We start from the raw sequence: 16,628 nt of genomic DNA on the forward strand, positions 1-16,628 counted from the left end.
GGCAATTAAGTTCTGCTGTTTCAAGCAGGAACAATAACAGAGTTGTTGCAAATTACAGTTAGAGAATTTGTAGGTTTTTGTCTTCAACAGCCAACAGAAGCTATTTTATAAAATGACTTCTCCCCTGCAGAAATGTCTCCATGTAAACTTGGTGGCTGTTTGACAATAATAAGCAAATGTCTCCCATACCTCAGATTGTGCCAACTCATTGTCATGGTGGGGGAATCGAAGATCAAAGCCCCCTCCGTGAATGTCCATTGAATCTCCTAGAATAGATCCAGCCATTGCAGAACATTCAATATGCCATCCTGGACGGCCCTATTTAAACATAAACACTGTTAATGTTATCTCCATTATTTAACAACATATAAATTTGATAAAATACATAATTAATCAATAGTATTAATGAACAGAATTCAACAGACATAAAAGCAGATTTTGCGTTTTATGTCCTTCAAACATCATGAACATTCTGTTCTTCTGTTAAGAGGGCCTCAGGCTGGGCGCTAGACTTCCCTCTCCACTGCCTGCTTAGCAGGACCAGACTGCACAATCGTATTTAGTAGCTTCACTCTAACATGACTGAAGGAATATCATGACAAAAAAAGGGGTGGGGAGGGAGAGAGAGAGGGGGGGGGGCAACGACATGATTGCATTCTTGGAAATCAGTCAGCAAAAATGTTATTTTGAGTAGTACAGAAAAATACATTATACTCCTGTGCTTCATATTGCAAATTTTATTCATATTGCAGGTTTTATAAAAAGCTTCTTAAAATTGGCCAAGTTTATTCTTCTCTAAGGGAGAAACAAACTTGCTAAAACCATGAGGTCTATATTTCACCCCTCTTCCCCCCCCCCACCACAGTTTCTAATTTTGACTGTAGCCTCCAGATACCTGACCCATTAAGGCATTATTTACAAAACCTGTGATAATATATAGCATTCCTTATTATTAGATAAGGTATATTAGGTTTTGGACACTACATTTTAAAAGGCAGCATTTGTTACTGTTACATTTTTATCCTCCATAAAGTTCAAGGAGATGTGCTTGATCTCCCCTCCTCCACTGCATCCGAATGGCAATCCTGACTGGTTAGGCTTTGAGAGGCTGGCTGACCCAAAGTTATCCAACCCACCCATGACTGAATGGGAATCTGAACCCAAGATCCGCTAGCAATTATGCAACACTTCCCACTACGCTATAGTTGTGCTAGAATCAATCAAAATAAGACAGCAGAACTATGTAAAAGGCATGACTGGGCTCAAGTGGCAACTGAACAGATACAAGATATATATCACAGAAAAAGTCACAGAAAAAGTTCACCAAAATAGCTCAAAAAGTTAGCAAATGTTCATCAGTGGCAACTTCCACAAAGGAAATACAACCCCTTGGCTAAAGCCTCCAGGCAATAATACTTATTTTCAGAGATTGTCTGCATTACCCATTCTCTGTGAATTAAACGTGTATGTTAAAATACAAATGTATACATAAATTACTTTAAAAAGTAAATGTCAGAACCAGTCCTTAGACTGGACCTTATGTAACGTATTCACTGTTAATCTACATGAAAACATACACAGGAGCTATGACTTTAAGTGCCCCAGGGATAGTAATTTGGATCCAAATTCCTGCTGTGAAAGCAGTAGGAACGTCTACTTGTACACATGTATGACTGGGGGAGATCGATGGGCAATGCTGGCAGTTTCAAGGGCACAAGAGAGCTGCAGGTGGGGCAAAACTGGCTCCAGATTGTCAGGGCAGCCTCCAAAACAATTTTTTAAAGGTTGCAGCAGAGGGGAAAAGGAGTGACCATTTCCATTCCGCGCCAAAGCGGCATTTGCTTGCATAGTAAGATCACTAAAAACAAGCCACAATCCTTACCCTTCCCCAAGGAGAATCCCAAGAGGGCTCTCCTGGTTTGGACGATTTCCATAAAGCAAAATCATTTGGAGAATGTTTCTCACTTAAGCGGTCTGCTGAGATGCTCAGGTCACCTGTGAAAAGAGGAGGAACCATTTTGTGATATGCACAAATCTTTCAAAATTAAATGGGTATGTTCACTAGAAATTAACTGTCTGAGTTAAATTACCTTCACCCTCCTGAAGCGCTTTTTGATCTCCTACAGCTTCAGGAACCAACTTTGCATAGGAGTGTTTCTCAGAAGCATCAAATTTCACTGTATCAAAATAGACAGATCCTTTGGACACATAACTAGAAGATCAAAACACACAATGTAACCAGACAACTATTGCTACCAAACATGTCGCTACAACTGTACATAAAAGGACAATTTCTTTTACTGCTTCTACACTGGGTTTATAGCAAGACTCCAAGAGGACCAAGAAGATTCTGGAACAACTTTGAAATAATGTTCTTTTTGTTGCTACAACCATTGTATACAGCATGGATATAAAAAACAAGCATATTGAAGAAAGAGCGTAAAGACACCAGAAGAATTTTCTTATAGTTTTATTCTTAGTACTACTGCTATAGCTTTTGTTGGGGTGAGTCTCAGAGTAGATTTCCCCTGGTGAACATGTAGATCTGAACTGGTATACCAGTGTAAAGAGTCACTGAATTTCATGCCTTGAAGTTACTTTCCCATTCAGTATTTGCAAGAATATCAATTGTAAAATGATAGCTCAAACCCCTTTGTACAATTTCAGATGGATGCAATGGCTCACTTGAGGTATCACACCAAGCTGTGATTTGAGCTTCCATATGCACAGGTAAACCAGCTGTTTGTCTGTTTTAACTGGCTGTGAAAGCAGTAGGAACGTCTACTTGTACACATGTATGACTGGGGGAGATCGATGGGCAATGCTGGCAGTTTCAAGGGCACAAGAGAGCTGCAGGTGGGGCTCCATCTGTGTAGAACTCCCATTTCTACAATGCCTGAGTATCCAGCAATGAAGCAGCCATTTTAACCTGTTGGCAATTCTGAATTCATGCAAAACCATATTTTGGATAATTATGCAAATCTTTGCCAGTTTGAACACAGCAAGCATTTGAGCAGAAGCACCACTTTGGACCCTAAAGGCAAAAAGGGTTGGTTCATGAGAACCACTAGAAGAAACCAAAACCCTCAAGTACTGATAAGCTGACAAACATCTAATCATGCTCATACTGGATCACTTGCACCTAATGCACTGGTGAAACCTAATGACTTTATTACAGTTCTTAACTTTGTATAGCAAAGACTATTAATTATTACGAAAGCTCAACCAATACAAGTAATTATACAAATAGCATTTTTGTCACTAATAACAAAGCAAACAAATAATTTCAAGGCAGGCCACCACATCATCTTGGGATAAAGGAAAAACATTTCTTTGGTGAGTTTGGTGATAAACACAGACAGGTGTGTGTGTGTGTGTTATGTGTGAGAAACAAAAGAAAAATCCAGAATAATCTATACTCACCCATAACCATTATCTACAATTCTTTGAACAAAGTCCACAATTTCTGGTACATATTCACTAACACGAGTTAAGACATCTGGAGGTAACACCTACAAGCAACAAAGACATCATATAAGCATTCCATTGTGTAGTTTTTCTTCCACCAGGTTCTCAGTTTCTTCTACCTTTCAGACTTTTTAATGATTCTCTAATGGTCTATTGATCAGACAGCCAAAATTAACTAGGATTTGCCCAACAGAATACACAGAGGAAGCTTGAAGCTGAAATCAGAAGCCCTGGTTTTCCAGGCATCTGATATAATTAACAAAAAGTGAGAGCACAGCAGATGTTCCCAAGGACTACAATGAAGTAAGGCCAGAAAGTAACTGCAGATGAAAGTAGAGTAATTCCAAAATTGTATCATTCTGGCTAAGCGAAGTTTTATTTTTTTCTAATTTTCTTGGGATGAAAAACAACTTTTCACAATTTACTACCCGAAAAATAAATACTAGTTCTCCAATAAATACTAGGAGAATGTTTCTCACTTAAGCGGTGAGGTTTCCAGGAGCAAGCCATACCATGTTATTCAACTAGATGACAAATCAATTACATGTTTAAGTCTACCACAGAAGCTGTGGTTTGAAACCTGTCACTGCCATCATTATAGGTTCGATTTCTAAGCCTTCTGAGCAATATGTAAGACAAATCAGCATAATACTAGATTTCCCTATATTTTTCTGATCTGCAGAATCAACACGCTTACTTACATTGAGAGCTGCCATATCTTTATGGTACTCTTCTTCCCAGAATGTTGGAAGCTTTGAGAAGATAGAGTTGTCAGTCACCTGGCTGCACAATTTTGTATCCAGCCACTCAGAAAGTATATCTTTTGCTTCTTGTAGCACCACCTGGAATATTAAATGTATAGAACACCAAATGGATACGTTGCATGATAAATTCCAAAGGGTTTAAACAAATTCAAGATAGTAATGTATTTGGAACAGACACAAGAAGGTCCTCATACATGCACAGATCATTCCTATACATGTGGAGTATTTGTGTATGTTGCTGATTTCCCTCTTCTGACTGCAGCTCTTTCAGATTCATGAAAACCAGCAAAGAGGGACCATCAAACTTTGTCAGAGAACTGGGGAGCCTCCAGGATTAAAGGAGGGGCTTTTACAGGAGCAGCAGTGGTGTAGGAGGTTAAGAGCTTGTGTATCTAATCTGGAGGAACTGGGTTTGATTCCCAGCTCTGCCGCCTGAGCTGTGGAGGATTATCTGGGGAATTCAAATTAGCCTGTACACTCCCACACATGCCAGCTGGGTGACCTTGGGCTAGTCACAGCTTCTTGGAGCTCTCTCAGCCCCACCTACCTCACAGGGTGTTTGTTGTGAGGGGGGAAGGGCAAGGAGATTGTAAGCCCCTTTGAGTCTCCTGCAGGAGAGAAAGGGGGGATATAAATCCAAACTCTTCTTCTTCTTCTTCTTCTACAGTACTGAAGGAATCTTAGATCTCTCGGCCATAACATCTTTCATAATGAGCTGTTTCAGAAACATCTCACCAAGCTTATAAGGTTGAATACATTCAGTGTACAAACCACAGAAAGTTCATTGATCTCCTCTTCAGAGACTCTCTTTTCTAGTGCTTTTTCAAGAGGCTCCACAGCACCTTTTACTGCATTCTGAATCCTTTCCAGCATCTGCTTCTTGTCAGGGTCTGATGTTTCATGTAGCTTAACTGAAAAAGGCTGACAAAAAGGGAACAAAAACAATTAATAAAACTGTGTAGAAGTTTCTAAAAACAAACTAGCACCACAGAATCTAAAAGCCATCTTATTAAATATTTAAGCATTAATGACAAAATCTCTGTGTAAATGCAGTCTCAGAAGGTATACTTTTAAAAAACTAAAACATCTAATTAATATAGTTTATATTTATCCCACTTCTTCCCAGGAGCTCAGTGTGGCATACATACTTCTCCCCCTTCCCTCCACCAACTAGTCTCTGACGTAGGTTGGGCAGAGAGAGTGACTGACTTGCAGTCACCAGCTGGCTTCCTGGCTGAGTGCTGATTTGAACCAGGTTCTCCCAGATCCTTGGTCCGTGGTGGCAAACCTTTGGCACTCCAGATGTTATTGGCCATGCTGGCAGGGGCTGATGGGAATTGTAGTCCATAACATCTGGAGTGCCAAAGGTTCGCCACCACTGTCCTAGGTCAACACTCCAACCACTATGCTAGGCAGATTCTCTGATGCTGGTGCCCATACTGGATAAGTATGCCCTTTTCAATAAAAAAAAATTTCAAGTGCTTTCACTGGCATCAGCCACATAACACACAGGCCAGTAAATACGCAGCCATTCCATCTCAACAACACACACATTTCTTAAGCCAGGAAAACTTGTCAGGATCACTCAAATTAAGACAAATTAATCAATAAAACCACACAAATTGTTTTGCTTCCCAAATGTATCAATAAAAAATAAATGAGGTTTGTTTACCATATACAGGGTGAAGACAGGAGGTGTATAGAAATATATGATAAGGGGAAAGTACAAGGGGGGTTAGTTTGCTGCCCTAGATGAGATTCTCAAGATCTTCTATTAGATTGTAGAGTGAGGATGCAAGTGCAGGGAGTGTGATGGAACTGGGATGCTCTGGGAATGGGGGAAGAGGATGGGCGGAGGGGTGGGTAGAGACAGCAAAAAGCCAGGATGACTGAGTCAGGAATAGCCATTATTGTCCAAGACTCCAGCTGTCCTGGCCAGTGATGCTTCTGGGAGCAAGCAAGTCTTAAACAGCACTACAGGAACCTCCAGATTTCATGCCTGCTAGGCATGGCCAGGCTAGCGTTAGAGCTGCCCCATGGAGGGAAACAAGATGAAGAGAGGGATAAAAGAAGCAGGAGAAGCAGCTGGCAGAGGAGGATTTCTCATCTGACCCCACAGTTTCTAAAGAGGTGTAAGGCTGGAAGACAGCTAAGAGAGAGAAATGGGGGAGGATGAGCTGGCCATGAACTTACCTCAGAGGCCACGTGAACATCTTCAAGTAGCTGCACTGCCGATGGTTTCTTCTCTCTGTACTGTTCAAAGAGATAGTTTTGCCTTGCTCTTTTTATGATCTGCAACACAAAAGGAAATCCATTCTGAAGGTGAAAATCAGAACTGCTTTAGTTTGCAGAACACTTCCAACTTAAAAAAAATAGCCAGGGGGGACTCTGACAGATCAAATTATACACAATGATTGTATTTTAATGAAAATTCAGGAGTCGCCATGTGCAGAACTGGCCTCCTCCTTCCCATGTCTGAAATAGAATGGTTCTGCAGTTGGGAGCATCACTATCTGTACATTTATTTTGAAGTGGCATGTGAGACACTATCATTTAAATTAATTAAATCTGGTATCACTACAACAAGTCTACAAATAGCTGGAATATTATATACATAAAAAGCAGCCCCACAGGATCAGGCTAGTGGTCCATTTGGTCTAGTATCTTTTAACATACAGCAGCCACCCAGTTCCCCTGGAGGGCCAACAAACAGAGCATTAAGTTCAAGGCTTTCCTTTGATGTTGCCTCCTAGTACTGGCACTCAGAGAACCACCTCTTCTGAACATGGAGTTTCCCATTATCCTCCATGCATCCATCCATTAATTACCCACTGAGTAAAGAAGTATTTCCTCTTGTCTTTCCTGAATATACTGAATATTCATTAGGTGTCCCCAAGTTCTAATTGTATAGGAGAGGGAGAAAGAATTATTTCTATCCACTTTCTCCACCTCATGCATAATTTTATATGAAAGCAGCTACATTTTACATTTACCTTATCATCAATATCCGTAATATTCATACAGTAGAAGACATCATATTTGAAATAGTCTCTCAAAACTCTTCTCAGGATATCAAATGAGATGTATGACCTAAAATAATTAAAAAGACAACACAGTTGTTCACTGCAAGACATGGCAGGGGAAGACATAACACAGGCTGTGGATTACATGCCAGGCCCAGTGGGCTGAATCCTGCAACGTGAAGCAGAAGATGCTTGCTTTTCCCTGTGTCATAAATGTCAAAGGGACACGGGGCTGCAGCGAGGAGGAGGGAACCAGGTAAAATTTATTTTCCTGATTCTTCCACCTGTTGATGCAACAGACTTCAGTGACTTAAGAGGTAGAGAGACAGTTTTGCTCCTTCCTCTTCCTCATTCTAGCTGCTTGGATGAATCTGGCCACATGGGCAGCTCATGCACTTGGGGAACAATTTTTCTCATTTAAGATGGCTGCTGGTGAGGGAGGGAAAACACAGGGCAGGTCCACATACACAAACATACACAACAGCTTTGCAAAGTCAAAAAGATGATGAGAAATCACCAGTAGGCTTACCCCCCAAAAGTAACAAATGAGCTGGAGATGCTTTCACATTAGTTCAAGGCCATCTTGTTCTCCAAGAAAAATGAGTCACAGTTTGAAATATCCAAAGGTAAAAAGCAAAAGGTAACCCCCACCAAACTGATGACCTGTACAGTGTAGTGGACTGACCATGTTTATAAAACCATGTTTATAATTATTGCTTGAAAATAAAATACTGGGTGATCTTTAGGTATTAAAAAAATGGGTCCCAAATAAGAACCATGCAATTATATTGGAAATGATTCTATCACTTTAAATCCAACAGGAACACAGTTCATTTTCAGTTAAATGTTTACCAGAGGTTCTTTTTTCTGTTAAATTTATTCAGAATTAGAGAAGTGAAATCCAGCAAGAGGTTCACATTCTCTGACAATGGCCCAATGTTTTTGCTTATGGATCAGAATGAATATCCAGTCGAAATACTGCATTAATTTCAGATAATATTCCTCACACGTAATGAAAAATAATATTTCTTTTTGTAAACTCTGGCTTCTTGATAGATTTAATATAGACAGTAGCATTCATTTGTCTAGCAAATTCATTTTCAGTTTTGCTATTTAACTGCTAAGATCATCAGTGATTCAAAAATTACTATACCTTGCATGTCCCATGTGGGATGCATCATACACTGTTGGACCACAGCAATACCATGTCACCAAGTTTCCATTCTGGGGCTGAAACACTTCCTTAGGAGGAATGAGAGGCAGGGGAGTTATAAAAAGCTCCATGCTAGTGCCACAAGAACAGCAGCCGGTATACTAAGATAAAATGGCATATTGTGCTGTGCTTTCATTTTTAATCAGAACAGCACTACTGACTCCCTACTCAGTTCAGACATCATGTTAAACCAAAGAAGCTGAGCTACAGTTTGACATGATGTTTAACTGCAATTATGGCTGTTGCTCCACCTCTGGGCCTAAACAAGGAATGCAAAGCAGAAACTAGTCAAGGAGTTTGGAACTATGGTTTACCTGTGCATATAGAAGCTAAAAACAATGGTTTGGTTCCTGAACAATGATTAATGCAAATCACAACAAGAGTGCATGCACATGACAGCTTATACCACGAATAAAACTTTGTTGGTTTTAAAGGAGCCACAGGATTCAAAACTTTTTTTCTGCTGCTTCAGATCAGCACGGCTACTGATCTTAATGTAAATCACAGATTGATGTAAATTTTGTACTGAGCCCACTTTGCTACAGTAAGATAACATACAGGCCTTTCCCCCCATTTGATGTCTCAAAAATTATTTCCAAGCCAAGACAGCTTGGTAAGTCAGAATGATTCAGAGAATGTTAGCTGCTACCAAGAACTGAAAGATGTACCTTATTGCGTGTGAGGCTGTTGTACAGGCAGAGTTTGGGTTGCTTTGTTCCTTGTGGTGGAGACCAGGGAGGCTGAGTACGCCTGCTTTTACCTAGAAATTATTTCAAAACTCTGGATTAAAGTTTCATAAATAATCACCAAGAGATACTGTTACAGCAAACAAACACAAAATACCATGGCTTGTCATTAACTATTCCAAAGGAAAAGAACGGTTGAAAAGTCACTTTCAAAAGCAAGTTCTTATTTACAGGGGCGTACCTAGGCAAACTGGTGCCCGGGGACAAAACCTGAGTTTCCCCCCCCCCCCCCCCGGCGTATGGGCGGCCACCCTCCTCCACCATGAACAAACAATGATTTTTTGTACCAGCTCACAAAACACCTCCCACTCTCATCAAAACATACATGGCTCTCTCCCCACCAATTCTTTTCCTAATTTCCTAATCACAACAACCCTATGAGGTAGGTTGCTAGCCTGAGAAACAACTCCAAGCCAGTGCAAGTGGGTATTAAGCATGTAAATCTCTCACAAATCACCCCCAGCAAAACATTTACCAAACAAATGTCAGCATCATCTCTCACAAAACACCTCCAGTGGAATACACCCCCAAACAACATCACTTTCAATGGTGTTTAAACTAGGGAGCTCAGATTCTTCTTTTAAATCTACCTTAAAGGGAGAATCTGGGGTCCCCGGTTAAAACAAAATTGAAAGTGATGCTGTTTGGGGGTGGATTCTCCCCCCATCAGCATCACTTTTGAGGGTTGGAGATTCAGATGAACAAATAGCAGATTTGGCTGGAATCTGGGCAACTTTTGGGCACATTTGGACAAAAAGTGTCCGATTATGTCCTGCCCAAATATGAACAAATGCGAATGCAAGGTATTTGGTTTTTTGGGGGGTATTTTTGGTGTTTTTTCACCCTGCAGGAAGCACATTTTTAAAGCTAGCAGCACCATGATTTTATGGCATCATCCAGAGACTGTCCTGATGATACCACCCAAATTTGGTGACGTTTGGTTCAGGGGAAGCAAAGTTATGGACCCCCAAAGGGGGTGCCCCCATCCCCAATGTTTTCAATGGGAGCTAACCTGAGATGGGGGCTACCCATTTGAGGGACCATAACTTTGGTTCCCCTGAACATAACTTCACCAAACTTGGGTGGCATCATAAGAATAGTTACCAGATGATACCCTGAAATTTTGGTGTCACTAGCTTTAAAAATACACCCCTTCTAGGCACCCCAAGAAATTTGCCCAAGATTCTTTGTTTTGCAGTGACTTTGCTCCATTGTAGCTAATGAGGAATTTCTGAGGCAGGCTGCACATTTTTGAAGATAGAGGCGCCAGACTTTCAAGGTGGCTCCAAGAGGCCTTGAGTAATAGCATCCAAGCTTGGTGAGCTTTGCTTCTGGAGTGGGGGGGGGGGGGTTGAGAGAGTTCTGAGAGAACTCAGTCCACAGGCTTTCATGTACAGGAGCGGGGAAACAAAATAAGCCTTTTGGGGGCCCATAAAATTGAACCCCCAAAAGCAAAGGTCTCCAAACCTGGATGCTATTACCAGGAGGCCCTCCTGGAGCCACCCTGAAAGTCTGGTGCCTCTATCTTCAAAAATGTGCAGCCTGCCTACACACTCAGAAATTCCGCATTGGCTACAATGGAGCAAAATCACTGCAAAACAAAGAATCTTGGGCAAATTTCTTGGGGTGCCTGGAAGGGGTGTATTTTTAAAGCTAGTGACACCAAATTTTCAGGGTATCATCTGTTAACTATTCTTATGATGCCACCCAAGTTGGTGAAGTTATGTTCTGGGGGACCAAAGTTATGGTCCCTCAAATGGGTAGCCCCCATCTCAGGTTAGCTCCCATTGAAAACAATGGGGATGGGGGCACCCCTTTGGGGGTCCATAACTTTGCTTCCCCTGAACCAAACATCACCAAATTTGGGTGGTATCATCAGGACAATCTCTGGATGGTTCCCTGAAATTTTGGTGCCGCTAGCCTCAAAAATGCGCCCCCTGCAGGCCGGAACGTGAAACAACACTTAAAAATTCAAAAACACACAAACGACCCTAAAATGTTGGCGCCCCCCCCCCCCGCGTGACTAAATGGGGGACGCCCGGGGACATAGGGTACCCCCTGTCCCTAGGCAGGAACGCCACTGCTTATTTAAAGTACATAATGATCTTGATGGTGCTATATTTTAAAAAAGGACTGGGAGCAATACAGAAGTTCCTAGCACAATGCAGTACACAGTTCATCCAGACTGCATGTAAAGTGGAAGGAGTTTGCTAGATATTCAACACTCTCCACCCCCCCCCACCCCCATTAAAAGGAAATCCTTCCCCAGCAGGCTTGCCTACCTCCAGGTGATTACAACTCTGCAGGGATTACAACTGATCTCCAGATGACATTGATCACCTGGAGAAAATAGCTTTGGAAGGCAGACTTTATGATATTATACCAGATTGAAATGGTTTCCCTTTAGGCTCCACCCCGCCCCCCCCAAAAATCTCCAAGTAATTTCCACTGGGTTGATGGCAACCCCATTGCCCAAGGACATTATATCTGAGTGAAGTCAATCAGTCACTGCATGCTGTTACCTCAAACAAACTGAACAAATGCAATTCTAGGGAGGAAGCCAGTCTTATGTCGTGAAGCAGCTAGAAAGCCCAGGAAATAATGCATTCTAAACAATGCCAACACATTCCGTTCCTCTTCTTTTTTTATCAGTGCATCTCCCTTTGTGAAGCTTTCCTCAACATTTATTGGACATTCTGTCCCTAACCTAGACTCCCTGACTGCAAAGGATAATTCAGCTGATAAATTAATAACTCAGTATTTATGAAGTTTTATTATAGAACTAAACAATACTTTACTAGGATCAACCAAGGATTAAGTTACTATATGCTATATGAAACAAATTTCTTCATTTACCTCCATATTTATTTACATAAAACAAGATTGATCTTGAGGTACCCAAGGAGAGAACTTCAGATATTTAAATGCAGGCATGTCTAGGCACTGTGGCCGCCATCAGTAGCAGTCAACACAGTAAGTTGGGTGATGCACAGTGGCTTTATTTTAGTCATGTGGGGAAACTCTCTTACATTTGCAGAATATGGTCTGAGGATCAAACTTATCACAGATACTATGTGTTTACATTGGTTCAAATATTTTATACATATTTATATTTTAACATTAATTGTTCAACTCCTTATGGCCCAATCCAGACCCGGAGGGGTGGGGGGAGAGAAGGGAGGTGTTCCAGGGATCCAGCCAGGGATGGAACTGGCCTTAGTCAGCTTCCACCCCAGCTTTGCCTTCCAGAATGCCGGAACTTGGGAGCATGGACTTACACCACCCTTTTGGGTGGCATTAGCCCATGGAGTCCAATGGAGGGTTGTTTTGACAGCGGGATGGGTTTTTTTTATATTTCCCACCTCACCCCCCGTTGTCAAAAAGCCCAGAGGGGTGGCCCCACAGTAGAACTGACCCTTGTTGTCCCAGGGCTCTGGATTGGACTGCCAGGCCCCCTTATTTGCAAGGCCATCTCTCCCTCTATATTCTGCCACAACAGCTTCTTACATTTGAGAAGGGTCTTCTGCAGGTCTCAACATGCAAATGGGTGGAATCAACAACTGCCTGTACCTGCACTTTCTCTGTTGTAGCCCACACTTTGTGGAGTGGTCTGCCTGAGGTCAGGAAAACTTCCTCTCTCCTGGTTTCTACAAACCATACAAAACTGAATTATTCATGGGAACTTTTCTGTGCAGAGAATAAGATTTTTGCTGTACAAGATGGTTTACAAACAGTGGTCTACACCACTCTGTATAACTGACTAAGTAAGATCCCATTATTGTAAGATCCTATTCCTAATTACTGTACCATTTAATGAATCATGTTTATACTTATGCCATGTTCCAGTTCTTACAAGTGGTTTTCAGTCTTCTACAATCCTAATTTATTGCTTTTTAAATGTCTCATTTGATTGTACTGCCTCAGTCTCTGTAATCTGTCTTGAGTCCCTATATGAAGGTAGACTATAAAAAATGTGAATACAAAAATAAAATTCCTTACTGGTCTCCCATACAAATACTAAGCAGGGCCTACTGGCCTTCTGAGGTCTGACAAGATTAGCCTAATTTGGGCCGTCCATGTCAAGGTGTTCAATAAAACAGTACTTCCTTTTGTCCATACTGAATCAATCACCCATCACTTCATTGATGCCAAGTACTAGTGTTATGGGAGGGGGAGAAGCTCTCTCCATCCACTCTCTACCCAGGCATAATTTTAAACCTCTACCAGGTGCTCCCTCATTAGCTGTTATAGTTTTCTAAATAGAAAAGTTCCAGACTGTTTAGCTTTTCCTCACAGGAAAGGTTCTCCATCCTTTAATTATATTGGCTGCCCTCATCTACACAGCTTACTCCATCACCTGTACACCTGTCACACAGCTCAGTTTTAACACTGAAGCCGGGCTGAGGGGAATCAGTCTTCAGAGAGGTAATTGGCTGGGGAGGGCAGGGAGAGCCCTTCACCCTCATGCCTCTATTGCTCTTGAAGTCAAAAAGGTCCCTTCCATGCCTCATATATGACTAAGGCAGACCCACATTTGAACAGAGAGATCTGCTGCCATTACATTCATGCACACCCACAAAAATGGGACAGGCACTGCCTATGAAACTTCACACTTCAACGTAACACAGCATTGCTGTCCTCTGAACCCCATGTAGAAAACATTTCTTGTTAGCCAAACATCAGAATATTCAAAAGTTCATATTTCAGGGAATGTTGCTAGTCTTTAATGTGCCACTGGATTTTTAAAATTCAGAATAGAATACTTAAATGAAGTGAGATGGAATTTAATCTTTGACAGGAGAGCCAACAAGAATGTCTGCAAGGCTGCAAGACTCTAAGAAGACAATTAATAAAACTACCTGTTAAGATGTCCTTAAGTGCAGAGGCAACAATTCTGCAATCCAGCTCCTTCTGTCAACCCCCGCCCCCTCCTTTTAGTAAGTCCATGGAGGACCAGACCATGTCCCTTCATGTTCCAATAAATGGAGAATGTACTACAGTTGTACCCTATTTCCTACAGATGCCTCCCTGAACATGAAACGAAAGACTGCAGGAGGTTTGGGCACAATCCCCTATGCATCATGGGGGTAGATGTGCCAAATGTATTTTATTCAGCAATAGATGATCTGCCAGGTCCCACCATGTCAAAATCTTGATGCTAATCCTAGATATCAGATATAACCAATGGGCCCCAATTTATGTGGGAAATCTATGAGCTGGGGTGCTGTGTTGTTTCCGGGCTGTATGGCCGTGTTCTAGCAGCATTCTCTCCTGCTGCTAGAACACGACCATACAGCCTGGAAACAACACAGCACCTTAGTGATTCCGGCCGTGAAACCCTTCGACAATACATTAATCTATGAGCTGCTTAGTTGGTACATTTAAAAGTGGGAAACCTAAAGGCAAAGGGGCAGATAGATGGTGGTTGGTGTAAGTTGGTCGTTTGGGTGGGAAGAGAAGAAGAAAGCAGAAAAAAAGGGGACAGGCGATGGGAGCTTTCAGGAAAGGAAAAGGTGAAATAGTGGAGGCAAGATGAGATGCCTCTCTCAAGTCCTTCTTGGTTCCATCTAAAAAGTCTTTCCCATTCACTTAAGTAGAGGAGTCCATTCTGCATGTGCATTTCATTTGATCACTCAGAGGCCCTTGTCAATTGAAGCTCATATGTGCATAACCTCCACAGGTGCCCAGAAGAGTATATAAGGACAGTGCTTCCTATCTAAAGTTATTGCTGCATCCAACTAACTGGATGAAAAAGAAGAATACTTGGAAAGGATAATGATATTTCCACTAACCATAGGTTTCTCTCATTATTCTACATCTAGAGTTTTTTTGTTCTATATTCTTTCACTGTTAACAGAACATTAATGTCATAAAACCATACAGCAGATTTAATCAGGAATTATTCAAAACAAGCTTGTGATGTGAACCAACAAAAAGCCAGTGATTGAATTTTGGGGTGGGGTGGATGTTAAAATTGTGTAATTTACCTCAGTGAGAAAAGCAGAGATAAACAGGAAGACAGATTGTTAGAAATACTGAGGAAATTGCAGGGAACACTGGCTAGGATCCAAAGAATTACTTTTATGCACACTCCTGATCTTCAGAATGACCAGTAGAATTTTTAGCATTTCCCTTTGAGCAGTAGAACCTTTCCTATTTCAAAGGCAGTTTTGCCACGTGACACAAGGGCTGCAGCAGGAGCAACACAAACCCCCAAAGCTCCTTGGGTGCACAGAGCTAGTGGCATGGTTCTTTGGAGCCCGGCAGGTACACAGAATACAAAAAAAATCTGGACTTTGTAAATAAACACTGTTGTCGTCATTTCAAATTCTGCATCTTGTCTCACATGCACATCGTTGGAATACAGTAAAAAAATCTAAAAGAATTGGAACTATTTCAGGCTGTCCTCACCAGCGTTGAGCACACACTCTAATCAAACAAGAATCTTGCTCAGTCGGGGCAAAATGAATGCATAATTCCTGAAAAGCATTTTCAGAAGAAATCTGAAACTAGAAATCTAATGTTTTCCCAGCTCTTCCTCTTGTATCCTCAGAGAAAATGTCATCACTCGGTTACATTCTTAGAAAGCTGACCACCATAGTCTCTTACCATGGAACATAATGTTTTGTAAGTAGACTTTGTCCACCCCATTCTATATTAGGGGTTTAAGCACTGAAAATGTAGGACAGATGTAGGGTGTGGGAGGGCACACCTGCAGTCAACCAAACATGAACGCAGTGACACTCCCTGGAGTCACTACATGGAGTCATTCTTGCTTGTCAGTCCTGAGGAAATTTACACTATGTGTAATAAAGACTCTTCTCCCCTCAGTTTCTTTCTTATTTACTTCTGGCTATAAGACTACCGGGAGGGAAGGAGGGAGGGAGGGCCTGCAGAACACATTTTGTGGAGTGTAACTGATGAACCACCTCCTAAAGAGAGTTCAAAACCCAGCATCTTAACAGAAAAGCCTGCTTCGCTAAAGTCTCATCCATAAGAAAATGGCAGAATTAGTCAAATGTTGAAATGGGAAGTATACTAGCTCACATTATGTCTTGCTAAAGTTCAAGATTACTATTTCTTCATTCTCTTTGGCTTAAATCTATTATTCACTTACACTCTACATGTCACTAATAATTACAAAAGAAAATTTGAGTTTAGCCGTGGAAGAGGAAGTTACATATCCAGGCACCTCTTACCATGTACACCTCCTCCTCTTATTACATTAAATGTCCTGGAGGTGACCTGCCGAAAGCACCACATGTGTGTGCAGAGCTCTCCCCCACCCTTTCCGTTTCCTCTTTATTCAGCCTTAAGGAGTCAGTGTTCTACAACAGTGAAGTCCTTGGCATAGTGACTCCAAAGCCCAGTGATTTCAATGGGCTTAGACCGGAGTCTCTCCATATAGGAATAA

At 41.6% G+C, this 16,628-nt stretch overlaps 1 protein-coding gene across 3 annotated transcripts in view; it reads right to left on the bottom strand.

Annotated features, from left to right (window-relative positions):
• The window catches only part of CARS1 (cysteinyl-tRNA synthetase 1), a 47,331-nt gene that overhangs the window by 17,954 nt on the left and 12,749 nt on the right, over positions 1–16,628 (bottom strand). For all 3 annotated transcript variants that reach the window (XM_048485404.1, XM_048485403.1, XM_048485402.1), the window contains 10 exons: positions 9,137–9,228; positions 8,409–8,497; positions 7,226–7,322; positions 6,426–6,524; positions 5,004–5,153; positions 4,170–4,310; positions 3,424–3,512; positions 2,091–2,212; positions 1,883–1,995; positions 190–318 (listed from right to left, as the gene is read on the bottom strand). In XM_048485404.1, coding sequence (XP_048341361.1) covers positions 190–318; positions 1,883–1,995; positions 2,091–2,212; positions 3,424–3,512; positions 4,170–4,310; positions 5,004–5,153; positions 6,426–6,524; positions 7,226–7,322; positions 8,409–8,497; positions 9,137–9,228 — 1,121 coding nt within the window. The remainder of the gene's footprint in view (positions 1–189; positions 319–1,882; positions 1,996–2,090; positions 2,213–3,423; positions 3,513–4,169; positions 4,311–5,003; positions 5,154–6,425; positions 6,525–7,225; positions 7,323–8,408; positions 8,498–9,136; positions 9,229–16,628) is intronic.

Source organism: Sphaerodactylus townsendi, linkage group LG02 (genome assembly GCF_021028975.2).
Source record: "Sphaerodactylus townsendi isolate TG3544 linkage group LG02, MPM_Stown_v2.3, whole genome shotgun sequence".
Classification (NCBI taxonomy): domain Eukaryota; kingdom Metazoa; phylum Chordata; class Lepidosauria; order Squamata; family Sphaerodactylidae; genus Sphaerodactylus; species Sphaerodactylus townsendi.